Below are 27,796 nucleotides of genomic sequence, written 5' to 3'. Positions count from 1 at the left end.
AAATGCAAAAAAAGATAAAAGACTTACATCTGAAGGGAAGCTGCCACATGACATTTCCTTCACCTCCACAGGCTGCTGCACGCTGTTATGGAGCACCTCTTCTCCCTCACTCTCCTCTTTATTTCCCATTTACTTTCCTTTTGATCCTATTGCCAATGGGCTTTCAAGCACTTTTTTTTTTTTGATCCATCCCTTTGACTTGTCCCTAGCATCATACAAAAATACAAAGTATCTCTGGTTTTATCAAACCAGCATCTCAGCCCTAATTCACAGATTTCTCTCTCCTGGTTTTTTCATCCAGCTCTGGTTCTGTTCAAAGCAAACCTTTTCTACCAGTATCTTCTCATGAGTCATAGTGTAAGAAATAAGTTTTAAGCAACACTCATCACCACACCTGGTTCATTAAGTGCATTTGTTTCATTTATGTCCAGAATCTGCATCACTGGTAACTACCAACTTTCTGTAAAGAATAAGTAAGTGGATTTTTCATTTTTAAATAAACTATTTTCTTGCTCTACAGCATGATGCCAAAGAAAAAACTCCAGGCTGTTCTGCCTACCTGAGTTACTAAACTAGCTGTATCTTGACCATGTGGGGTTTTTATATAGTGATTATATATGCAAATTAGCCATGGGTAAAAACAGTGGCAAGGAGTACCATCACTATTTACATACAGGATCATGAACAATTTATATTTCACAATTTCAGTCCTGGAGTCCTTACCACCATGTAATGTTAACCCAAGGATATAGCATATGAAAAATTTTGCCGATGTAATACTTTTTACATCAGGTTACAGTCACAATATGCTACTATGTTAAATTACATTTTATTTACACTGTTAAAAAAACCTGTTTTGGTGTTTCTTTCCTAATTTCGGATTTATTCACTGCTACTAAAAGCACAGTTAACATAAAAAATGTTAACAAATCAAGTTTGTGCCTGTTGGCCATGTGCAGGCCAGTAAAAGAGATTAGAGCAGCATTAAATATATCAGAAAGCCCTGTGGTGCCACACACTATGTGCTTCCTCAGTCCTGATTCAGGCTAAAGTTGCATTTGCCTCTGGTGTTCCAAACTGTTAGGGAGCAGCAACTTATTCTATGCATTACTCTGAAACTGTACCTTTTAAATTTTTTTTTTAAATTAAAAAAACCTTTTTCTCAAAGCCTGTGTATCTGTATAAATCAAATCAAAACAAAACATAACAAACAAAAAAGCTAAATCTTTGGCAATTTCATGTTAATTTTGTATTTGGATTTCATTACGTTGATTCCTTTTCAGTGCTATTCGATAAGATGAAAAAGCTACTGGCAATGCTAAATGTCCCTACTCTAAACTTTGTGGAGTAATTATGAAATAATGACATTAAAAATTGCCATGCTAATGAAAAAGAATTAATTTTCCACTCCCCAAATACACTATCACACTTTTCATCTTAAGAGTCAACATCATGGTAAATGGTAGATAAGCAGTGCTTTGCTTGGAGTTAGCTTATATTCACTGCAATTTTCTCAGGCTTCAGTCTAGAGGACTGGCATTTTTCATTCCTGTATTCTGATTTTGACTTTTCTGACTACAGCAGAAGGGCAAAGGCAGTGCTTTTCAGCACACCCTGCCGCTTCTATCTTGCGTCTGCTTTTTCTTGTTTTGTCCTTTGCCTGTATTCTTCCCAAAGTGCTGATGATTGAGAAGCAAAAATACATCTCTACTGCTGTTTGCTATTAATATTTCTCCCTCCTCCAGAAGTGAGGAAGAAAAGGTTCAATAAACCTTCTCATTCCTAACATCTTTATTTGAAGTCATGTCCTACATCCAAACCCCAAACCAATCCAATACCTTTTTCTACTCCACACTACTAAATTACTCCACAAGGCAACAGGTGCTGTTCCTCAGTGCAGGTCAGGTGAGGCAGGGCATCCTGACCCCCAGGGCCACACCACATCATTTTTAGGGCTGCAAGGCACTGGTGCCTGAAGTGCAGCCACCTGAGATGCCAGGGGAAGCTCATTACAGAAATGACTCCTCTGAAGGGCATGGATTTGCTGGAGCACATCCAGAGGACAGCCATGGCAATAATCACAGGGCTGGAGCACCTTCCTGTGGAGACAGGCTGAGAGACTTGGGGTTGTTCAGTCTGAAGAAGAGAAGTCTTCATGGAAAACCTATAGCAGACTTCCAGTACCTAAAGAGAGCCTACTGAAGAGCTGGAGAGGAACTTTTTACAAGGACATGCAGCAACAGGACAAGGGGGGAATGGCTTTAAGCTGAAATATCTAATCTAGCATTAGGAAGACATTCTTCATTGTGAGGGTGGTGAGACACTGGAACAGGTCATCCAGAGAAGCTGTGACTGTCCCATCCCTCCAACTCTTCAAGGCCAGTTTATTTTGGGCTCTGAGCAATGTGGTCTAGTGGAAGGTGTCCCAGTCCAAGAAAAGGCAGGCTGGAAGTAGATGATTTTTGTGATGCCTTTTAACAGAAAACCATTCCATGATTTTTTAATCACTCACCTCACAGCAGAGCGAGGGGACCACTGTGAAGCTGTTGCTATCTCCTACCTGAAGCTCTCACAGAGACAGATGCCCCATCAGCTGGCTCACAAAGGATGCCTCTGCAGCTCTTGTGAGTACATGAGAATTTTAGCAGAAAACTCCTGGGACCTCTGCTGTGGCAGGAATATGGATGGACAGCTACTGGTTTTCCTTTTTTAAAAAGGAATTCCATGGGGTTTAACTTCCACGGTCTAAGAATAAAATACTAATTACAGATGAAGTGTAAAATTAGAGTTTGTAAACAAGAAAAATTACAAAATATTACTTTAGTTATTATGTCTTTTGTTCCAGCAGATAATGCAAAAATCAGCCTGTGTTTCTTTACTTTTACATAGCTCTGCAGGGGCAAAGTTGTGTACTTTTTCTCCCCACTGCTTTGTTCCTTCTCAAAGACTGAACTCACTGGACTCCTCTCCATATCCCTAGGAGTTTCTTACACATGGCCTAACTTTCAAGAAAATGATTTTCCAAAAATAATAATATAGAAAATAGAATTCTGGGCAAATAAAGAAGTCCTGGCCCTTCTAAAATCCAACAGTCTTGACAGGCTTTAGTCAGAAAGTGCTCCAAGAAAAGGCTGACAGAAAATTCACTGAAAGGAGGCTAAATCCTAAATATAAGAAGACCACACTAAATGATATCTTCTTTTCAGTAACTGGTGGGAAAAATTACAGTCTGAAGTTGCAGAAGCAGAATACTAAGAGCAATCTTAAAAAAGCAGGAGGGCAAGGGAGGGGGGGGGCAGGCAGGGCCAGGACATGGACATACACCAAAAAAAATCCAACAAAATGATCAAGCAACTGGGAAAAAGTAACATGGAGTGAAACTGTTGGAAATCTACTGTCAAGTTATCTTTATAGTAAAGGCAACACAAATTAAATGCTAACTCCTGAGAAGGAGCAAAGAAACAATAAAGGTAAAAGAATTCTAGTAACCTAGTCAGTGAAAACTAGAGGACACTGAGTCAGCTACTCATGAGTGCCCAAGAAGAAAGATTTCTTAACGAGATTGTTGTATCTGATATGAAACAAAAAAAGAAGTCAAAGAAAGAAACTCTTCCCCCAGCATGCTGTGCACATGGAAATTGTGTCCAGAGGTGAAGGACTGCTGACAGGATGTTTGCAGAGGCAAGAGCATTTTGAGACTGTATCAAGCTCTTTGAGATGTGCTAAAGCGGGGATGCAGTGATGCTGAAAATGTAGGGGATGTTCAGGGAAGGACGAAAGGAAGTGAAAGACAGGACACTAAGGGAAGGGACTTTCAGAAAGACATCACACAAGACTGCTGCAGTTGTTAGTCACTCTCACAGTCAGATAAGTGACAGAAGTGTCACACTCACTTTTGAGTTCAGCACTAAGTCCCTATAAAATGACTACAAAAATCTTAGAAAGAGAGTTTTTATCCTTGTTTCATTTTTGGAATTGATAACGACAAGGAGAGAATTTATACTGAAAGTGAAAGTAAAAAACCAATCTTAGAAAGCCTTGTAAGTCCACTCATCAGCATTCCACCAAATATCCACCTCCTCTGTCAGTTATGTCTATGTAACTGCACAAGAAATGCTTCTTTAGTTCCTACATCTTCCTACATCAGAGTTCTGAAGCACGCTGAATGTAGATATGCCCCAATTTTCCCAACCCACTCTGCATCCTCCTTTCTCTCAGTATCAAATGTATTATTAGTTCTGTGTCTTTTATTGCTTTTCTCATTTTGTTGTTACACTGCTCCTCTGAAAATTGCTGTGTAAGTCTTGAATGAATATAATATCCTGAATTAATATAATGTCATAAATGAATGAGAATATAATGGTGTTAATCACAAAGGAAAGCTGTTCTCATTTATTTTAACTGCTCCCTGAAATAATCTTGCCAATATGCTTTTGGTGTTGTTAAAGTTTCATTTTAAGTACTTACTTCATTTCATTTTTATATACTGCTTAAATTGATGTTTGTGTTGTTTTTCACCTGAGAAGATATTTGAAAAGGAGGAAGAACTTGCTTGTGAGGGTCAGCAGCGTATAATCGATAGATTAATCATGTTATGTGTGTGGAATTCATCAGAACTTAATTTCTTTAAACTCCATGATATTTGGAACACCTCTTGCATATTTGATGAGCAGCCCAATTAAAAAATAATGAACCTGTATTTTTCTAAAACTGACTTATTATCTTGATGGTTTCCAACAGCAACCTAGAGCTCAGTTTTATATCAAATTATTTTGTGCCTGTTGGCCAGCAATATACCTTTGCAACCTTCTAAGGTGTTCCAAAAGTCAAACAATTTCCCCAGGAGAAAGTTTTAAAGCTTTTCCCAGTACCAAGTTTATATCGAGGCTCATAAAGAAAATAAAACTTGTACTGGAAACAGACAGAACCCATGGGATGTTCAAGACCTCTCTCCTGTACCTTAACCTTTATGGAACACCTTAGGAGAACAGCTTCATCTTTAGCAGATAACACCAAGATTTCTGCTGCTGACCCTTCATGGGACATTTTTGTTTGTTTTTACAGCATTACTCCTAAAATATAAATATTCCTTTAAAAATACATATTTATAGAACACAAAATGTTGAACCCCTCATCAGGGTATAGAAGGAACCGTTCTGCACCACCACCCACTCCCATGAACAGGAAAATAAAAACATCTTCCAATAATGTTTTCTGTTTTCATGCACGTGTTTGAGGAATGATCAAACCATTTTTGGAACTACAGCCTACCCAAAACTCAACTTCAACAATAATCATGTGCCCTTCCAATAGTTAACAGTGATGTGCTAAAAAACAGGCACAAAACTAAACATCCTCTCTGTCTCAATGAACACAGAATCATAGATTCATGGAATTGTTTGGGTTGGAAGGGACCTTGAAAATTACCGAGTTCCAACCCCCTGCCATGGGTCGGGGCACTTTTCACTAAACCAGGTTCTTCCAAGTCCCATATAGCCTGGCCATGAACACTTCCAGGGATGGAGCATACGTAACACTCCTGGGCAACATTTTTCAGTGCCTCACCATTCTCACGCTAAGAAGTTTCTCCCCAACATCTAATCTAAACCTATCCTCTTTGACCTTAAAGCCACTGCCCCTTGTCCTATCACTTCCTGCATATTGTTAAACATCCATCTCCACTCTCACGTTATTTCTGGTTATTATGTGATACTATTTATGCACAGGGGAATTGCTTCAAAAAGAAACAATGGATCACATGCATCCTTCCAAAAAACTGCCTTGAAGATGTCTCAAAAGGTGGAGGGAGGACTCAACTCTCTCACTCATCAGCAAGCAGCACACACAGGGTTTTTCTCCTACATCACATTCACTGGCTGATTATTCAGTGAATATTCTAACTTCCCTCATGCATTGTATCCTGTAGCCTTAAGCACCCATATGAGAAATTATCTTGCAAGGCAGGCAGCTGCCTAAAATAAGGAACTGTATCAGTAAAAACAGTGATGGCCTAACTCTTTGTGGAAGCAATAAGTGTTTCAGCAATGCCAAGAAACTTTAGAAACTGAATTATCTGTTATTTTTTTCTTATTTTCAAATGGGGGTGTATATATGTGTCTGTGTAGCGTAAACAAGAAGTGTTGCGGAAAGAATGGAAAAGAATGATTTAGAAGAGAGAAGTTCCCTGTAAGGAACGGCGAAAATGTTCAGAATATATTCTGTAACTCGCCTTTGCAAATTAACTCCTCACTGTTGAAAGACATGCCTGCAGCTTACTTGTAAAATTAGATCAACCAAGACACTTTTTCCACAAAAATTTGTTTGAATATTTTGTTCCTGTTATATCTAATGCAACTAGATAAGTTCCTTTGCTCCAAAGGGTTCCAATGATTAGCACTTGCAGATCGCAGCAGGGTGAAATAAAAATGAGACAAATATTTGTGGAATAAATATTGGTAATGTTTACAAATTTGCCTTTCATATGAGCGTGTCAAAAATACAAATATGTATTAATCAGAAAACGTGGCTGCTAGCTGTTAGTACGAACTTCCCAAAATGTTTATTGTTGAAAATTTTAAATGGCTCATGTCATATTTGCCCATTTCAACTGATTCAGATTTTGTATCTCTGTATCTCTATATCTCTAGATTGGATTTACATAAAGATATAGAAACCTTAATATCTATTTTGAGAAGTTTTATTTTGCTACATCAGTCCTTTTCTTATGGCTTGTCTGAATAGTCACTGGATGCAACAAGTTGACCAGTTCCAAGCATCAGGCAAGCCACAGAATGGAACAAAAAGATAAGCACTTAGGTAACAGCCATTAAAATGATGATGATCCTAATTTTCCAATGCCATTACTCTTTCTAGAAAGGTTTATTGTCTGTGCTGTACAATAAATGTAATAATGATGGTGAAAGGACTATAAAAATAACCTAAAAGTTTATAAATCAATAGCAAAATGACACACATGATTCTTTAACCCAGCTGAAGTTTATGGACTGATATCAGATTTGTTTGGCATTACAGAATAAAATCTGGATGAATCCATTCTTAAGTGTAGAATTTGCTTCATCTTAAGTTGACTTTTTGCTCTTCTTGCAGTTGAAAAGGACAGGGAACTTCTGTAGCATTTCCTCTTTGGAGGAAAATCAGATTTAGCCGTAAGTCCATTAGGCATGGAGATAATGGCATCAGTGACCATCCTGTCACTGAAAAATGGAAATTACTCTAGAACACTCAAGGAAGAAAAAAAACTAACAATGACAGGAAAATGATGCAACTATTAAAAAGACAACTCTTATAATCCAAATTTGTAATCCACTCGTTATCCATAGTGTTACATATAGCCCAAAATGTGATACAATCTCAGCAGACTTTTTGAATGTAAGGAGCTGTTTGGATACAGGGGTTTATAAATAAATAAATAAATATATATATATATACATATATATACACTGTGGACATAATACTTCCATGTATTCCTCTCGGCTGAAGAGACAGAATTAGTCTGTTGTGAAAGGAGCAATTTAAATATGTTCATCAGATACAAAAAGCTTTACTTCAGCACAGACCTGTATTTATGTGTTTAAGTATTCGCCAGCAACCAGATTTTGGTATACAAGGTGGAAAGTGTTTGTGGTTTGTCCAGTTTCTGTGCTGAGCATAGACTATGCTTTAGACAATGATTTACAGTGTCCAGCTGGAGTTGCTTTAAAAAGCAAACTCAAACTCTAAATTGCTAATTAACAAGGTACAAAGTTGCATCCACAAACGATCCATCAATTACTGCTGAATCTCACCAGGATATGAAGCTGGCATCTTTTACAGGGACATCTAAAAAATTAGGCAGCAGATTTATTTGTTTTATGTTTGATGTCTATGTAACAGAGAAAGGTTTAAACAGTATGTACATAACTATGAAATTATGATTTTGTAAGTCTCATGAAGAAATACTGACATAAATGTAAAATGGAACCTCTTTGTAGATAGGACTGTTCCTTCCTTGCATTTCTTCAGTGCTTCTCACAATTAAATTGCAATTTTAAATTCTGATCATTTACTGCTCTATTTACTTTTGTAAAAAAACCCTCTCCAATTAATTCTCAATCAAATTCCTCCACCAGTTGCATTCAATGGAGGCAGATAGGCAAAAATAAGGTTTGGGGGGGTCTTTAACTCAAAAAACTAAAAACAGAAGTGTGCAAGTGCCTCAGAGCCAATCTGATTGCAATCAATTCACACACAGCTTTTAGTATGCTCTCTTAGTAGTGAAAGAAGAAAGAGGCTTTGGAGTTCTCATTTAAAGAACAGTACAGGACTTCTGAAGATCAGCTTTAAGAACAAGTTAATCACTGTTTCAGCATTCAGTTTCAGGAAGTCCTTTCTGGAAGTCTTCCCACTTCATCAGCCATGCTACATGGCAAAGACAGGTGTTTGTCTTTAATCAGTGAATATTAGCTATGTTCCAGGTATTCCATTAACAGGGCTTATTGCCAGGCCACAGTAAGCACATAAAACATCTCTTGGAATAGTAATGATCAAGGACTACTGTTCCTGCTAGTTACTGATTCAATAAATAAACATCCCCTGTGCCATTCTTTTAAATACTTTCATTTTTAAATTAGATTTTGATTTTCTGCTCAAAACCACCTAAACCTCTAGGTCAAGCCAACATGACTTTGCAATTGTGATTTGTGTTACCTGTCCTCCCTGTTTTACTTTGAAACAGGACTGTTAGGCAAGGATAGACTATTTCACAAAATAAAAACTGTTTTATTAAGGAAGGTTTTACTGTGAGCTGACATCAAATTTTGGAAACAGTTTTAAACACATGCATGCTATGCAAAGAATGGACCAGATATGAGTACTGTAACTTAAAATGACTCTAACTGGTTAAAGGAAAAATTACCTGACTGAGAAACTGTTCAATAGGTATTTTCCATATTTCTCTACAACAAAGATAGTGCTGACAGATTAAATTATATATATCTATTCTCATCCAAGGAGCCTAAATTGCTTATATGCAGTATTAACTTATATGTTAAAGTTGTAAAGCCAAAAGCTAATATCAGAGAACTAAATATTCATATTTTGTGTTTACTCTGTGAATCAATTCTGTGTAACTAAAGAAGATGAAGTTGCTGTTTGTATTCACAGCTCCTTTCCCTCTGTAACAGAGAGAAAACAGATCAGGTTGAGCCACTGGACTCTGATGTTCATCAGCCCTTGCCTTTGATTTGTCACTGCATTGTTTATGCTTCTTAAGGACAAGCACTCATTTAAAAACAAGGTTACTTAGAAACTGGAAGGCATTTAGAAATTGTTCAACATCTGAAGTCTCACAGCTGACAATTGGATACTTAGGACATACAAAGAAGCATTTTGCCACTGCTTTTAACCATCTCTATTTCAGTGCTACTGTGAGCACAACTGTAAGGTCAAAGGTGCACAGAGTTGGGAATGGTCACCCTCCGGTGTAGAAAAGATTTGAAACATGAAAACAGCAATAAATAACAGTATACAAACACGAGGTCTAACAACCTAATCCCTTTGCCTCCTAACCTCCAAATTCAACATGCCATAAAATCAGCAGACACCCACTAAACTGACCACATTAACTATTACACACCGACATGATAACAAACAAGAGTTTCCCTAAGGCAGTAACATCCTCTAAGTACATTTCCTCATCCCAGGCAAGTGTTCAGCTCCATCAGTTTTGGAAAACACATGACTTTGCTAGTATGGCTTGTACAGTTGATGGTGATGCAGTTAAAAAGGCAAGAACAGAAGTGGAGATAACAGCCAAGAATGTTCAGCTGCTAATAGTTTCTTCTGAACTACACTGCTAAGAGCCCTATACTACTGCCACGCTGTGTTTCAGTGACACATGCGAAAAGATGGACAAACTTTCCCTAGCAGTTTCAACAGAATTGTAAGACACCTGAAGGACACCAAAAGATCGTCAGCCCCATGTTCTCATCATGACTTCAAGTATTTCCACATAATATCTTGAGCAACTTCAAGATGGTTTTTGGTGAATTTGCTATTAGATCAGTTTTCCAGTTCAGGTCAGCATCTCAGAGAAACATTTCCTGAAGACGGGAAACCTGAATCCTGAACAGAAAAGTACTTACAGGAAATGTACACAGGGTATGACAAGAGCCTCCCTGGCCATCTGACCATCAGGCACCACTGTCGTACTTTTGGTAGGATACTGCACATAAAGATCCATTCCCCACTGTTATGCTTCATTTCTCAAAACATAAATCCTGTTTAAGAAAGCCATTTTAGTTGCCTGTATTAATTACTGTTCTCAAAGACAAACTCCAAGGTCATGAGGGATACCAACAATAACTCAAAAGCCATCCACAGCCATTTGACATGAGAACCACAGTGAGGCATTTACAGACTGTATTTTGCCATGTCTGGAGTACTTCCCCACACCTCCACAGTTCTCCAGCTACAGCAGTATCCACATACATTCTCCCACTATAGCACATCACAATCTGATACCAAGATATACGAAAGCCTCACCCCATGCACTGATTTCTCTTCAAGGCCAACTCATACAAATGCCAAAAAGACGATCCTGCAGTCCCTAGCATGTTAGAAATTCAACACATGAGCATGGGGACAGGGCTAAAAACATCAGATAAATATGTTGCTACCATTATAAACACATCAAGAGCTGCACAGACTGGCAAAGAAACTGTTTCTGGCAACAGAGAAGTCTAGCTTTTGACTTACAAGGCAGGTTATAAGACCTAGCACTTAATCAAGCATCAAGCTTGAACTAATCGGACTTCCCAAGCAGTAGGATTAGCATGGTTGACTTAGCCTTTGGTCTTTCTGACATATATGAAGTGAGTCCTGTGTAGTTTTTTATTGTGCCTAATGTTTGCATTCAGGTGTTGGTCAGATGGGCCCATAAAACAAAGTTTCAACCTGGTTTGCAAGCACCTGTACTGGTAACGTGCAACTTATCAAGCTCTTTCGGTCCTTAAATGGGACTTTGAAGCCACCCCAGGTAAAAGCTGTAACTTTACCTATGCACGCACATACATGCACACACAGAGATACCATGTGTTCCTCTGTAAGCAAACTTATTTAATGCCACTCCACAGCACCTGCTAAAAGCAGTCAACACTTCCGCTTATTTTGGGGAGGTTTGCCCTGGTATTTTAAACCCAACAGGTCAGTGAGCAGGTTCAAGGCTCCACTGTTTGTCAAGCATCTGTAGAAATGCTTCTTTCAGGAGGAAAAAAAAAACAGCTAGAGATGCTCAGTACCCTTTACATCTGCTGCTCAGCTGGAGACACTGTTAAAAGGCCATTAGAAGCACAAGGTGAAAGACCTCACAGGCCAGGTGAGCTGGAGAGCAATTTACTGTTTGCATTAGGAGTATCAGCCCTGGCTGCTTCTTTCTGGGGCACTGAAAGCAGTTCCTGTGCCCAACCCTGAAAATCAGGACCAGGACAAGTGGCCAGCAGGTCTCCATCCCATCTCAGAGCTGGGGCTGTGCTGCAGAGCCTCTCCCTGCACATTCAGGTTTCACAGTGGCTGGAGGGGACAGCAACCCTCCCAGCACAACCCACAACCCCTGACTCTGCCCACAGAGACTGGCTCTGCTGGGCGGATGTCACAGTAGGACGCAAATTGCTGTCACCTGTTCAGTCCCACCTGCAGAGGGAACCTCTTCCAGCACATCTTTGGCAGCACCTGCCTCCAAATGCCACGTGCCTCCTGTGTTCCACAACTGCTCAACAGAATAAAGTGCTGCTGTTCCACTTTGCTGGAAGGAAAAGGTCACGTTAGCCAAAAGAAACTCGTCAGAGAGCACTGATGGTCTTTGTGACAGCCTCCTACACCAACAGCTAGAAATGTTCTTATTAATGGGAGCTCATTTTTTAGTATGTGTGCTGGAGCTCTAGAGCAATAGGAAGTGAAGAAAGCAAATCCTGATTTCAGTAGGTTTTTAGGCCATTTTTATATACAGAGGAATAAAGTGCTGTGAATTTTACCAGCATATGTTTTCTTGCCATCTGCAACACATTTTAAATTCCTTTTGCATCTTATAATGTATTCTCTCTCTTTAGCATAATAACAACTCTGCCTTTAAAAACCAACCTTTATATGCTGTTCTTAGGAATTTCTGAAGAAGTGTTAATTCTTTTACACATATTTAAACTGCTAAAATAATTATGGCTGGTAGCATGAACAGTCAAAACCACAGAATGCGGGTTCCCTTCACAGGGAGAGAGCACCCATTAAATAGGTACAAAAGGGGGCATACAGTCATAGTTCACTAGAAAAGTAATTTCATTTTGCTAGTAATGGGAATGCTGATACTCTGATACCATAATGGAGTTTTAAGCACCAAGCCTGTTATTTCAACTAGAAATTTTAATGTAATTATGCATTTTTACTTTACTAAGCAGAAAGGAAGATTAGTATGCACAGTTTTCTTACATGTATCGTGGGGAATAAGGCAGAGATCTCCAAGTGATACTGCAAGATGCTCAAGTCATTCAAAAGAAATGGCAGGTAGTAGTTTTAAAGACAAATTACCCAGAAAAGCTTTTATTGTTGATCGCTTGTTATAAGATTTGCCATTTGCAAGTAATTGTACATTCAGCTGAAACTGACCTTTTATGAGAGCCAAGTGGTAATATAAATGAAATGAATATATTCTTTATTGCAGTAATATAAAAAAGAATGGCCTGAGCTTTTAACATAGTGCTTGACCTCTGGTGTCTGAACACCACCTAATCTTAGGAGTATTTCACAACAGCACATGATGAAAAAAGTACTAATACAGCTTTAGAACAGTTTAACACATTAGCACTTAGAAGTGTAGAAAATATTGTACTTTAGGCATGTTTTTTATTATAAATCAGACTGACAACAGAAATAAAAGAGATGATTAGAGACTATACACTGAAGTTCATAATTACATTCATTATTAAAACATTGCCTTTTCTATTTTGAAGTCCCTCTTTCCAAATTACTCTAGCATAGAGTCACACTGGGAAACTCCAGATGCTGAGATATAAAATTCTCATTCAAAATTGAATTATTTATAAGCATTAAAAACATGCTATTTCTTCGCAAAGGCCCCGATCTTACAAACATCACCTTTAGGTTTTAGATGTGCATACATAAGTTGCATTCCCCTTAATGGCATCAGTCACATACAAACCAATAAATATGTACAGAAGTGACAGTAAAGAAAGGTCTTAGGAAGGCTGCACTTCCAAACACCCACATGCACATGCCAATTTATTAGCATGCATCATGCACTCACAGCTGGAAAATAAGGGAGGCCATAAGGAGAGGTGATCAGAGAGACTCTTGATGCTGCAATTACTGCAACTGCAAACAGAGGTGAGAGGGGATCACACACAATGTGGAGGATACAACTACAACAATGTTCAAACAAAAAGGAAGTTTAAAGTTTACATGAAATTCCATGTCCATCTTCACTGCCATCATGGAGATCAAGAGTGAATTAATGTCTAATGGCCCAAAACAGATTTCACAAATTTGCACTGAATATGGTATTTATTTTAGCAAGGCTATTTCTTTTTTAATACTGCTGAGGCAACCTCACAAGGCGTCTGTCTGTGAATCCCCATCTACCTCCTGGTCTACAGGCACTTTCTTCTCACAGCTCTCAGTGAGAGCAGCAGAGAAACAGTAAAAGAAGGTATTAATGAACAAGTACTTGGATACAGACTCAGTCAGGAGGATCTTCCCTATTCTGTCAATCTATTACTGCATTTTAGAGTACGAAAGCAAAACATTCAGAAAGAATATCTTGGGGACATCTGACATGGACTAATAGCTCCATTGCATGCATGACTACTGAGGTATTTATTATTATTATTATTATTATTATTATTATTATTATTATTATTATTATTATTATTATTATCGTTGTTATTATTACCACTTAGGAGCTACAAGCAACTGTATTATGTATGCTTGCTGGCTTCAGTCAACGCCTCTGTGTTATGCCAGTATAAAGCCTATTCATCACAGCACAATTTCAAGTGACTCCTGACCTTCAAAATTAAGGGTTTGCTTCTGCTTTCATTTCAGTCACTTTGACTATGGTGACTGTGCTGCCAGAATCTCACCTCGTCCATCATCTGTCTGTGCAGGAGAACAAAGTTGCCTCTTACAAAGCATTTAGAATTCAACATCTTTACTGCTGGATGCTTTATCAGAACAGTTCTAGTTTTTATCTAAATAAACTATTGTTCAGCAAATAGTAAAAAGCCCCCAAAGAAAACAAAAAAACAAATCCCAAGCAAAACCGCAACACACAAAACCCCACATCCTTCACCTTGGAAGTGGAAAGGCACAAAGCAGACATAATCACTACTTTACACAGACATTCACTTCATTCAGAAAATTCTGAGGGAAGGGCACAACCCAACCTCAACTTTGACATTTCATTTTCATTACTTCCTCTAAGACAATGTAAGTTACTGAAGGCATGGCTGGAGTTAAACAAGTATTGCCAAAAGATATGTTCTATGACTTTTCTCTTGGGTGTTGACTTTCAAATTACAGACTTTCCTAGAGCAACACATTTCCTGCAAAGTTTCCTCCAAACACTCATGAATGCTGGGTCATGGCAACCTGAGTGTCACAGTAGAACTCTTTCTAACCCACAGGACACTCCACTCAGACAGTAGCGAGAGCAGCTCCTCAGGGAGGAGCCCGTGTCAAGGACAGCCAAGCACACACTGCGAGCTCCAGCTACTCACCCTGCACGTGACTGATGCACGGAATTAAGCCCACAGCAGCATACCAAGTATACTTCAAATTTTCTTCCTCTGCCCCCCATTCTGAGGTAAAGTTCCTTTATGGAGGACTTACTTTGCTAAGCTATGTCAGAAAGCAACTTTATGTGTTGTACTCCAGTGAAGGTCACAGCACCAGAATGTGGTTATTAGACAAGACGTCAGAAACAGAAGGGTGATAACAGATATGTTCTATACAATCACATAGAACAATTTAGCATTGTTGTAAAAATACAGTGAACAACTCTAGTCACTTTATTGCCAACTTCAACATATTTCACATGCAACAAAATACTGTAGGAAAACTCTTCCTTACAGAGCGAAAACTGACAACTTTCTTCATCTGTAACTTCTACCATCTCTGTTCAAAAGTGAGTGACAGTATAAATAATGCTACAGAAGTTATCTAACAAGTCTCTTGCATTGCAGTTCCATCCAACAGAGAGATCCCTCTATGTCCATAGCCTCTATAATTTAAACAGCTCTTTACATCAGTACATAAACATTTTGCCTTAGTACATACACACTGTCTTCAGTTTATCATTTCAACAGTTGTAGCTAGAAAATAGCTTTTGAACAAATTACAACAAAAAACATGACTACTGTTAAATCAAAGCACGCAGTGTATTACTATTTATCATCATATTATCAATACATTGAAGCAAAATCTTTTGAAAACACAATGTTTGTTCAGAAATAACACTGTAATAAAGTTCTTTGAACTCCTTAAAACATGAGGCCTTTGATAGACTACACTTCTGTAACACTAACAAATTGCTTCCTTAACCAAGTCAGAATGATGGAAAAAAGACTGAATAAGAAAAAAAAAAAAAAAAAAAAGAAGAAAGCTTCTCAAACCTGTAAATGGACTGCTTTAACTACACTTCCAACACCACACCAGGGTAGCAAATGCAGAGCTTTAACATTATCAAGAGCCCATGCTATATGAACAGCTATTACCCCACCTTGCAGCACTGTACAAGAACAACACACTTAGAAACACACTTTAAAGCAACCCTAGTCTTACAACTCATCTGAACAGCTACAAACAGAACTGCTCAAAAGCTGATACATCAACGAGCAAAAAGGAATATAAACCACAAAAATATCAAACTACTTCAACAGGAAGCTCAGAAAAAATAACTCACACCCCCATAAATCATGTACTTAATCATAAAAGCAGATTTACTTATAAAACTTAGCGGGAAACTGTGGAGTAATTTTGAATTGAACTACTATTAAATATTTAATTACTCTGAGTCTTTCTGCCCTGATACATGTCAACAGAAACTTGTAAATGCTGGGCTTACTTAAAAATTTGCTGTCGACTTTGCACTGTACATTCAGAAAATATATGAAACAATAAAACTTCTCAGTGAGCTGAAAGCAACAAGTGTTTACCCAAAGTTATTAGAAGTCTGAAATGTACTAGAATTTCTTTTTTTAATGTAACAGAGGATATCCTACCATTCTGTCTGAAAGCAGCTGGTGTAACAGAGAGCAAAGGGAAAGCATGACTGCATATTCAAAGGATCTGTGGCTCACAGGAGAGATTTCATGATTTCATATAACTGATGAGCAACCTGAATATAAATTACAGGAAAAAGCACAGAAAGACCAGAGAATCAGTAAGCCTGAGGGATGAAGGTGCAACACGGAACAACCTTCCCTGTATCTTTGTGAACTACAGCCTCGCTGTCCTGAGATTTTCTACATTCATCATTCCTCATGTAAAGTGCTAAATGTTACACAGTGAATAACTGTGGCATTTTTTCACCTCAAGAAGATAAATCTACTGCTTCCAACTTTCAAGAGGAAGCGAGCAAACCGAGGAGCATCTAATTCACTCTACAAATAGCAGGACCTAACAGCAAAGTGCCAGCGGTGAAGCATAAACCTTTTTTGAGGGCTCAAGCAGTCCGATTTAAGCAGCCCCGGCTCGTACCTTCACGTATAATAGCTCTCTTTTTGTGACGCGCTCCGATTGCTAAATGAATTCCAGCCCCAAACGTATTTTTATTCATTCAGTCTTAAAGATGCAATACTGATAAGGTTGTATGGAAAAGCAGGGAAATGGAATTACAACAAAAAACTGTTCCCAACACCTTCGTAGGCGGATTGCGATGTAACCTGTTGTAGGCATGTTTGAACAGACGGAAGAGCCAAGTTGCAGGCTGCCGGGCGGCTGTGTGTGCGGGTGCGTGGGTGCCTCTCCCCGGCAGCCGGTGCCTCTGCTCGATCCGCGCTGCGGCGGCGGCGGCGCCTCCAAGGGGCGACCCTGCCGGCCGGGGCCGCGGAGGGCGCGCAGGGGAGCAGGACTGCCCTCCTCGCCCTCCTCGCCCTCCTCCTCCTCCGCCGCCGCCTCCATCACGCCCTGTGCCCGCGGGCAGAGGGCAAAGTTTTCTCCCCGGCACAGGGCGGCAGCGGGGACAGCCGCCACTGCGGAGCTGCCCGCTGCCTCTCGCCGCCCAGCTGCAACTCTCAAGAAGTTTCGGCCAGCGAACAGAAACGCGGCTGAGCCTGCCTGTGTCCCAGTCATTCTCACCCCTTTTTACTTACCCCCCAGCCCCTTAGTTTGTGCATTTAATCTTTATCTACACGCACACACCCGGTCCTCCGGGAAGCCCCCGGCGGCACCCGGGCGGGCAGAGCCGCTCCGCTGCGCGCACACAGCGCCGCGATCCCGGCCGCGCTCCGTGGGGCGTGCGCGCAGCCCGGCGGCGGCGGCAGCAGCACCGGCCCCGCTCCGCCGCCCGCGCCCGCTCCCCGCCGCGCCCGGCCCCGTCCTTACCTGCGATCTCCTGGTAGGGCACGCTGGCCAGGCTGAAGCCCTTGGCGCTGTACGCCTGCCGCACCTCGCCGCAGCTCCGCGCCTTGCCCTCGGTCCCCGCGGCCGGCAGCACCGGCAGCACCAGCAGCAGCAGCAGCAGGAGCGGCGGCGGCGGCACCGGCAGCGGCGGCCCCGCCAGGGCGCAGCGCCGCGCAGCCCCCCGCGCCGCCGGCATGGCGCGGAGCGCAACTCCCGCGCGGCGCGCAAGTCCCGCGCCGCCGCCGCCGCCGCTCCGCCGCGCCTCCGCCGCGCCCCCCGGCTGCGGGGGCGGCGGCCCGGGAGCCCCCCGGCCGCCCAGGCAAACTTTTGCGAGGCGGGGGGGAGATGGGCGCGCACACGCACACATGCGCGCACGGCGGGGGCAGCAGAGCGGTAGCCTCGTCCCTCCGGCTCCTTCTCCAAACGCGGAGCGCTCGCCCCACGCCGAAAGAAAAAAAAAAAAAAAAAGGAAAAAAAAACCAAACCAGAACCTGAAGCAGATCCCCACAACCGAAAGAAAAAAAAAAGAAAAAAGGCAATGTAAAAAAGAGGGTAAAAATCTGTCTGTAGCTTCTGTAGCTTATGGAGATTAAAACCGCGGGCGCGTTGCTGCGAGCGGAGTCCCGGGGCAGCGTCAGCTGCGGATCCGCCGCGGAGCTGTGCCGGCCGCCTCTGCCGGGCTGGATGGAGACGTGGGGAAAGCAGCCGGCGTGGGGATGGACTGGACAGCGGCTCGGAGCGTGCCTGTGTGCCTCTGTGTGTGTGTGTGTGTGTGGTGTGCGTGCGTGTGGTGCACTGGATGCGTGTGCCTGTATTTACGGGAGCCGGGGAAACCTCTGCTCCGCGCAGCGCTGGAGCAGCCTCCGGAGCCCGGCAGGGAGAAATCCTGGAGACAAGACACTGCGAGGGAGAGCCGCACATGCACACACACACACGCACACGCACACACACGCACACACACACGCGCACACACACACACAGAAACGTGCTGCACATTGCATCGCCGAAATACTGAATACAGGAGCAGAAAGCAAATCCTGGCGTGGATCGCTGTTTGCTGGCAGAAGGAAGGAAAAGCACCCTCAGCCCCAAAAACTTCCTCCTCACCACAAATCCAGCTGCTCCTAGACCCAAAATTACAAATTGCCTGCTAGCAAGACGTCAGAAAGGTACTACTCCTCTGCAAGATTGCTCTGTGTAGTACCAGGGTTAGACTGGGCCCCTTAAATACTTTTTCCCCATTATTATTTGTTGCACACATAAATACCTGAGCTGACAAGCTAGAATGAGGATTAGTCCATTTTCTAAAGGAAAGAGCAAAGGAAAGATGTTTCTGTGCATCACACAAAGAATGAGAAAACAAGAATGACAGTCCTTGACCTGGATAATTCCTGCCAACCTAGGAGAGGAGAGCAGGGGAACAAAACCATAAATTTCTTTTCTGCAAATGAGCATCTGCAAAAAACTGAATGGGGGAAGTGAAGAAAATTCCTGCAAGGTGAATTGTTCTTGGTTTAAGGAAAGAGAAAAATATTCTGTAAAGTATTTGATAGCAAAATCCAAACTTACAGTTTTAAAAGATATCACAGTGGTTTTTTATGAGAGAAGTGTGATGGCTTGTCCAAAGTGTAGAGAGAGATGTCAGACACAGGATGAAGTGAAGAAGGCCCAACAGAAGAAATAAAAGACCATGATCTTGCAGACTGACTTATCAGTGAGGAGCCACAGAGCAGTATCATGACATATCATAATTCAAGATACATAATTCACATTTTTACAGAAATTTTTAGGTGCCAACACTGCTGTGGTGTCACATTAGCTGCAGTGTTAGTTCTGGGTCTGGGCCAGTGTACGCAGCCTGGTCATACCTGGTGTTCTGTGTTCATCCAGCCTCCCTTCCTGTTTTACCTCTCCCACATTGTCATTCCTTCTTCTTCTCTCTCCTTTTCCCTCCCATTCCCCAGCAGAATGACGCTGCTCTGACACTGCTTGTGCACACAGTGGGTAAGCAGTGTTTGGGTGTGTTGTAACAGTGTCAAGTGCTATCACCCAGCCTCTTCTGCCAGAGGACAGGATGCAAGTGGACCCCTCTATAACAACCTACAAAATAGAGAGCTCAGTGTCTTAACCTGCCCACTACAAATGACAAGCTGTTAGTATGTGTTAGTGCCCTGTATTAGTGAAAAGTTAGACATGGTTTGTGTATTTACTGTGCAGAAAATTTTTGACAGATCTGTTTATAAGATCTCAGGGTGTGCAAGATACATGGAAGATACACTCAGTTGACCCCAAGAGAGGATCAGAAGGGTGTTACAAATGTTAAACATACCTCAGTTCTTCAGGATTGCTCCAACTGTCTTCTATGCTGTGGTCAAAGCCAAGCATTAGTTTACCATATATTGAGCATGACACACTCCCCCACAATCCAATCTTCAGCATTTCTCCAACCCACAGGAAGTTAGTTGACACAGATTCAAATATGCAAATAAGAAAATCAGCAAACTGTTCTGAAGTGCAAAAATCACTGTAAAAGAGCAAAAGAGATCCTGTCATTAATTTAGGGGTGCCTCTAGGTAATTGTTTTGTAAGAAAAATATTAATCTGCCAGAAGAAAAAATGGAGCATGTTCACCCATGCATTTTTTGCCAATACCCGCTGAATTCATACCATTGTTAGTACAATTAGCACTTTTACATAAGACAATGACAGCATGATACAGCCTTTATATAACATGGGAAACTTGCTATGGGAAAGTCAGGCTCAGTTCCACCTTTGAATCCTGCCTCAGAAGCAAGTGGCCTAGGCAGCCAGTGGTGTTGTAGTTAGTCCTGAATGTGTAAGGAATGCCTGACTCTCCCAGGAGCTCACGTTTAAACACACAGGTATTTCTTTGGCTTCAGCAAATCTCCTACTCATCACATGGGAGAATCGTTGTGTGTTCTCAGTATGCATGTAATTAATTTTCTACCAAGTGGAAGAGCTCCAAAGAAAGCCCAGGTCGGAATGCACTCTAAGCCAGTGGCTTTAGCAATCGCTTAGAAACATAACACCTTCTGCCAGGCAGATCATCGGCATGAGCTAAAAGCTCTCCTATTTCTGGACTCGCTCTAGGAGGCTGTTTGAGGTCGCCACATCATACCCATCCTTTTCCAGCTGAACCATAGAAATAAAACCATAAAACTGGTGTGTTTCACAACTCATGGCAAGAACTCTAACTCTGTTTTAAAGCTTTCCTTCCTTCTCCTTAACATGGTGATTAAAGCATTCTCCAACTTAAAGCATTCTCTGGAAGAGATGGACTTGATCCTGAGTTGGTGTGCATCAGTGAAGGAGCTTAGAATGCTGAGTTGTTGGGTAAAACGCTGGCTTTTCCTACATTTTGGGTAAGAATACTTTTCAACAATTTTGGGTATGAATACTTTTCAACAACTCAATTCATTTGCATAAGCATGAAAATGAAACATTTTATTTTAGTTATATGGAATATTTTGATCACCAGGGAAAGTTTCTGTGTCTTTTGTATTTCTCTGGAAAGATAAAATAGCACTTAAAAATAAATTTTTAATGGTTTTCATACTTGGCAATCAGATGGAAAATCAATCTTGCTGTCTTGGAGAGCCCCCTTCATCAAACACATTCAATGTGGTAACATAGATGACTGCTTAGAATGAAGACTTTGCAATGCATCTGCTGGCCACGGTTACCACAAGTGGGCTTTTTTTTCCTCAAGTTCTTCCAAATAGGTGTTCATTCATTTCAAGTTCTACCAACTGATTTTTTTGCAAAGTTTATCCTAAAGATCTGCAAAGAATATAGAAAACATGATTTTTAACCTTTGTTTCCAAACACTTCCATTAAAAATGAATTAAAACTGATCATTCACACCCAATTATCATAAAAACATCAATTGAAAGTGGAGCAACAGCTAGCTTTATTTCCTTCATCCACTGGAATACTCCACCTCATGTGGCTGAGACAGTTTCATGGACTTATGTAAAGGACTTATGAAATCTCTAAAAAATAAGGAAAAAAATAAGTATTGAATTGCTACATCATTTGCAAAGCAGCTATCATCTTGAGCTCTGAACAATTCAAGGACATGGTGGAAAAACATGATTATAGATCTTAAACATTATAGTGCGTAGTACATAGGCATGAGATTGAGATTGTACAAGGAATTTTTGCTCCTTTTTTCATGTTTTTGAGTTATTTCCCTTTAGAAACAGGATAAATAATGTTACTTTGAAAGATACACTGATTTATTGTCAGGTGTTATCAAAAAACTCTCCTTGTTGTCGTGGGTATTAAGGGGACTGCATAGACAAAAGCATCTTTCACCTGACTTGACAATAAAGCTTTGGCAAATGTCAAAATGCTCCATAACTCAGCTTCACAAAAAAGAGAAGCTGACTTCTCGATTCTCCATTAAACCTATGCACTCCCTAGATTTGCAGCTTTCACATAATGGATTTCTAGCATGAATGTTTCAGTGGTTGAGGAAATAATCAGTAAGATTCTCAGATGTCTGATAGAATTTCTGTTGGTGAAGTGGCTCTGACATTCCAGCTATTTCTGCAGGCAGATGGTGGCCTCTGTTCACACCACCAGCCCCTGCACCACTGCAGCTGCTCTGAGGGTGGGAGGGCTTTTAGGATCTTGCCTTAACTGTAGGAGAAGTTCCATCCACACACAGGTTGCCACAGTATTTAGAGTATAGAACACATCCTTGATATTGAGGACCAAGTCACCCACACTCCGGGCTTTGCACACCCAGAGGGAAATCTGAACATGTTCCTTTTACTGTAAAACCATGAGCACAGATATGAAGGCACTTGTTCTTTTTTTTAGGTTTACAGTGTCTACACTAGGTGGATATTGTTCTTTAAAAGTCCAGAAATGGTTAATTGCAATGAGATAACACTTTGATTGAAACTGAGCTATGAGTTTGTCCCAATAAAACTTTTCAAAGAGCGGTTCAATGAAGGCATACATTGCAGCATCAAAAGGTGCCTTTTAACTGATTTTTCATGTTCTGTCCAGAGCTTTCATAGAAAAACTTTCTCCGTATAGCACAGACTGCTCTTCCTTAGCAGTCTGTGCTAGAAGGTGAAACTTTAGGTTTTTTCTTTGTAGTGAATGGTATTTGCTGCAAAATTAATGCAAAGCCCAGTTGTTTCCAAAAAGTGAGCTCCAGAGGCACAGGTGTGAAAAACTCATCTTTCTCTAGAAGTTGCACTCAAAAATAGAATTGTCAACACAGCTGCTAGGTAAGTCCTCTTAGAAAACATTTTCAGATTCCTGGCCAAGAAAACAGACCTGCTACATACACAGAATAATGAAATATGATTAGCTTTCTTTCTTCTGAAAATTTTTAGAGACAGAAGGCAAAAAATGATCTAAGATTCCATATGCTCAGTTATGCATAATATAGGAGGCTTAGGCTCCCATAAAAAAGGTTTATAAGTGGTAATCAGTGATGTCATATTAATTATAAGCAATAAGCAGTAGTGGTTGCTCTTGAAATCTGCAGGCTATGCTATTTTGGGAAAATAGCCACTTTTTATATTAGCTGCTCATTTTATGAAACCTTTTGTGAACAAATAGTAGAAGTTCATGCACAGAAACTGAATGGGTAAGTCAAAATATCTGGGCAGAACCATTGCTCCTTTCAGGTGAGGATTACAGCAAACAATCCAGGGCTGTTGTTCATTGTAATAATTTTCTTAAATTTTTCCATCTACTTATTTAAGGTAGTGTCATTTAATCTGCCTAAACCTGGATGTATAAAATACTGAACTACAGAAAACACACTGAAGAAAAATCACAGAGTCAAAATATTCAATTTCCAACACCTTATCACTAGAAAAAAATTTTGCTTTATTTAGATCATAGTCTTGAGTAATGCAAAAAACCCATAGGTATTCATTTGGGACAATTTTCATTCATATTTTATCAGTTTGCAGTTCAGCTGAAATTTTAAGCGATAATTTGCAATAGACAGAATATGGACATTATTCCTGATATAAATGTACAGCATAATATACGCATTAAAGCTGTGAATGTAAGGTTTATAGTTTCTGAATTACCATTTCCGAGCAATGTGTTTAAAAGTATATGATATGTTCTCTGACAAAGATCAAAGGGCTTAATATATTTTGTAAGTTACAGCTATAATGATTGCATTTGCAAAAGCTGTAATTTACTGGTCTATTTCCATAATGAATGGGAGCCTAACGAGTCACACAAGCTGATACATTCAGCAAAAATACGGGACATCTTAGACTTGACTTGGAATATGCATTATGATAATAGCTGCAGTTTTACTGGAGAGTAAATTTTCTTTTATTTCTTGGCATGCTTACCTTGTCAGTCTTCTTGGGTTTTTCAGTTTTATAAACCAAAATATATTTTAGGAATATAAGCAAATGAATGGTGGGAGGAGGTTGCAATGGTGCATTCATTGCTGTACACACACGTGTTCTGAAAAGCTATGAGAGAAGAAAAGCCACATTCTTAGGTAAAGACAGGCAAGAAACCTGAGGATTAAAGGAAGATACACCTCAGGCACAGCAATATAATTTCACTTTCCTTGGTACTCTAAATGGAATTATGTCATCACCTTGTTGTCACGCTGTGGGCACAAAATGCCATAATCAAAATAGAGTATTGTATAGCATGTAAAAGAATTGCTACTATGGTCTCTCCAGTGGATGTTTAATACAGATTTACATGGGTCCATGGGAGATTAGACAAGGCAATGGAAAAGAAATTACCTAAGAATTGCTAAATACACAGCTGACTTCTGGCTCAGGAATAACTTCAGCAACCAAATGGCCAAGATGAGAGATTATCTGTAGAAATTTTCCCTTTCCTGTACTTTCCATTGGCATGTGCTTTGGGACATTGTTGGAGAAGAAACAGCCTGCTAGCTCTACCCTCTGGTCAGAGACAATGCAACCATTCAAACATTACATTCTTCATTTGGTTTTGATCTTAGATACCTAGAACAGAAGATAACCTAAATATAAAGTAAATACTTATATCTTTGGATCTGGGGAAATTACCAATTTATAAATTGCCTTCAATGAATTCAGACCTCCAGCAGGAAGCAGTGCAGAGCTCCACTGAATGTGCCTGCCTTGTAAATCCCTCATAAACCTCCAGTTTACCAACTACACCCTGCAAGTGTTACAGAGGTTGTCAAAACCTATCCTTTTTTCCACTTCCCACAGTCAGGGCAGTTTGCAGGAATTACCGTATTCTACACGATCCCTAGCTGAACAGGCACTTCCTTCTGAAGGTATGTTTTGCTTCATGGGAAAGCACAGTTCTTTCCTATCATCCCTCCTTTTCAGCTCCCTCTGACTTGTTACTGAGTAGTATTCCATGGAAGGGAAACTTTCCTAAGTCCCAGAAGTACTTTGTAGCTTGATTCAACACAGCTCATGTCTATTTGACCTTTAAATGGCAAAACTCAGAAGGTTTTATATAATATCAGTGTCTAAGTCTTAGTTTTTTGGGGTTTTTTTCTGTCCTCAGGACACTAAATCCCACATATGTAATTAAAGAAAAGAATCGCTTCTCCTAAGGTTATTTGTTCAGAAAAATAACCTTATGTTGCTGTTCAGCAAGCTGCAAATCCAATCTTAGAGAGAGAAAAAAAAACCATGCAAAGTTTGCCCCAATTTCTTCAGAGAATTTTTGCAGATATTACAAAGAAAAGGTTTGTATTCTCTTAACAATGCTCATGTTCAGGGAGTTCTGCTGATTTACAGTTCTGATACAGAAAAATCAGTTATGGGTATTGATCTGTCCTTCTTCAATTCTTTGTTGGTTAATTTAGTGGCAGCTAGCTTTTCCTGTACTGCTTCAACACTGCTTTGTAGTTCCCAGCATTACCTTTAACTCTACTGTGAAACTTAGACATTGTGTTCAGCCTCCCTCCAATCTTCAGACAGTAGCTGGCTGTAATTATAAAATGTGCATTTGTTAAAGAACTCAGATGCTTTATTTTTATTTCCAGACTCACAGGTTTTAGGAGAATGCCTTTTTCTCTGGAGATTATTTTCATTATCCTCACATGAACCCTTCATCAAAATGCTACAGCTTATCTTCCTTTGATAATTTTCACCTCTGTCAGCAAAATTATCATTAGTATAACCATATCACCACCTTTTTTTTTTTTTCCCAGAGCTCAGAGTCTTAATGTTAAGATTTCTAAAAAGTGCTAAGAGTGGGAAGGGCAGGAGTTTATTTGCAGAAAGCAAGAAGGAAAAAATAAAAGGGACACTTTGATTTCCCACTACAGTTTCCTCTGCAGCAAGTACAAAATTGTGACCCTTAAAAATACATCAGTTCCTAAGCAGATAAAACACAGTAGAGAGATTGTGGGAACCCAGCAGATAAAGGGAGGAATATTTGTATAGGAGCCATCAATCTACCTACTTCTTATGGCTTGTTCCCCAGCACTGCCTAAGGAGCATCACTGGGGGAACAAAGACCCTGTGGGCACTAAGGCAGCAGCACAGGTGGCCAGTTGCCTCCAGGCAACTTTTGAAAGACCATTTGTCTAACCTGACAAGGCACAGATAATTGACTAACACACTTCAATTATCTGACAAAGTCTTAGGGTTGTGTATTTGTGAGGACAAGAGGGTTGCACCCTTCGTTCCCTAGTGAAGAGAAGGTGCTGAAGAGAGAGCCTGGAAATTTGCTGCTGTGGAGTTGCTTTCAGCCTCAAATCTTTGAAGACAAGCTTCTCTGCAGTCAGAAAGTCAGGTGTCAATTCCTTAAGAATAAACAGAAAAAAAAAAAAAGTAGAAGAGATTTTTCTGTGTTATCTGTGGGAGTTTTGTGTGTGAAGATGGATGAACATGCAGAAATTCATTAAGCCTGTTTGTATTGTTTTCCATTATTGTTAGGAAAAAAAATTGGGATTCTTACCCTTCAGTATTGCTATTTTCAGTAGGGGTGGGACCAGGTGACTTTTTGAAGTCCCTCGTAACATATAATATTCTATAACTCTAGGTCCTCAATGTGATATTCTAATTCCTGTGTGAGAAATAAAGTTGTACAAAGAAAAAAAATTCTGAAAATTTCTGAAAAGAACTTGGCACCCAGGTCCATATTTCTTTGTTCTTCCATAGGATAGCTGTTGCCTATAGGAGTCACTAGTATGAACAGCAATGGCTCCCTTCTTGTGGCTTGTGAAACTGGAACAACGAAACTGGTTTGGAACGACTGAAACTGGTGCATACTTTTTTGAGGCTGAGCAGAAGAACAGTGCTGTGATGTCTACACCTAGAATCCAGTCTTCTGTATTTTTTTTTCCTTTCCTGACTTTTTTATTTGATCCTATTTTCTTTCAGTGCACATGTAGTGATTGGACTCTTCTTGATTCAATATAAAAGCTTTAGCTCATATCCTTCTTATGCTTCCTTAATAAGTATTCTCTTCTGTCTACTTAAAAAGGCTTCCTGCTGCTTGCTTTCAAGTTAAAATGAGCATAAATCCTACCACCATAAATATTTGCAAAATACACAGCTGATAAAACTCATAATTGTGAAGAGTGGCTTTGGAGACCTCCCTAGAAACGACAGATATCTTAATGTCAGTTTAAGTGAGCCTTGGTATCTTGGCATGCACACTATGCAGATCCTTTTGTAAATTTTTTATTTCCAGAGAAGTGTTACAGAATAGTCTTATGATGCTTTTCCTATATCATGTATCTTTTTTTTTTAAATGCAAAGTTTAAAAAAACCAAACAAGCAAAGCTTGAAAACCAAGCAAAACTCTTCCAGAAATCATGAGTTTAAAAAAAAAATCAAAATACTCTAATCTCAGTAGAACTATGGCAATTGATTTCCTCACAGATACTGTCCCTGCTTGTAATTTACTTGATGTATGTAAATTGCATATGTTTAAATGAATATGCTAAATGTTGCATAGTTAGCCTGGCCATGTGCATTATATTGCATTTGGGTGTACATAAACCACCCACATGCAGAGTCCTTTTGTGTGGATTTCAGTTTAGATTTACTGAACTCCTATGACTCCAGCTGCTGAAAAATTCCAGATCAATAGCCAGGGAAAACTCAGATAAGTAATAACAGGCAAAAACAAGTTGCCAAACAATGGATAGTAACAACTAGAACAATTGACATGTATA

At 40.1% G+C, this 27,796-nt stretch overlaps 1 protein-coding gene across 1 annotated transcript in view; it reads right to left on the bottom strand.

Moving 5' to 3' along the window:
- Window positions 1–17,995, bottom strand: part of GPC6 (glypican 6) — a 723,711-nt gene extending 705,716 nt beyond the window's left edge. The window contains exon 1 of the mRNA XM_058825364.1: window positions 17,611–17,995. Within this exon, the coding sequence (XP_058681347.1) occupies window positions 17,611–17,995 (385 nt within the window). The remainder of the gene's footprint in view (window positions 1–17,610) is intronic.
- Between the last annotated feature and the right edge of the window lie 9,801 nt (window positions 17,996–27,796).

This window comes from Ammospiza caudacuta, chromosome 2, assembly GCF_027887145.1.
Source record: "Ammospiza caudacuta isolate bAmmCau1 chromosome 2, bAmmCau1.pri, whole genome shotgun sequence".
Taxonomy (NCBI): domain Eukaryota; kingdom Metazoa; phylum Chordata; class Aves; order Passeriformes; family Passerellidae; genus Ammospiza; species Ammospiza caudacuta.
Note: the sequence above shows the minus strand (reverse complement) of the source record. Positions and strands in the feature narration are given on the sequence as shown.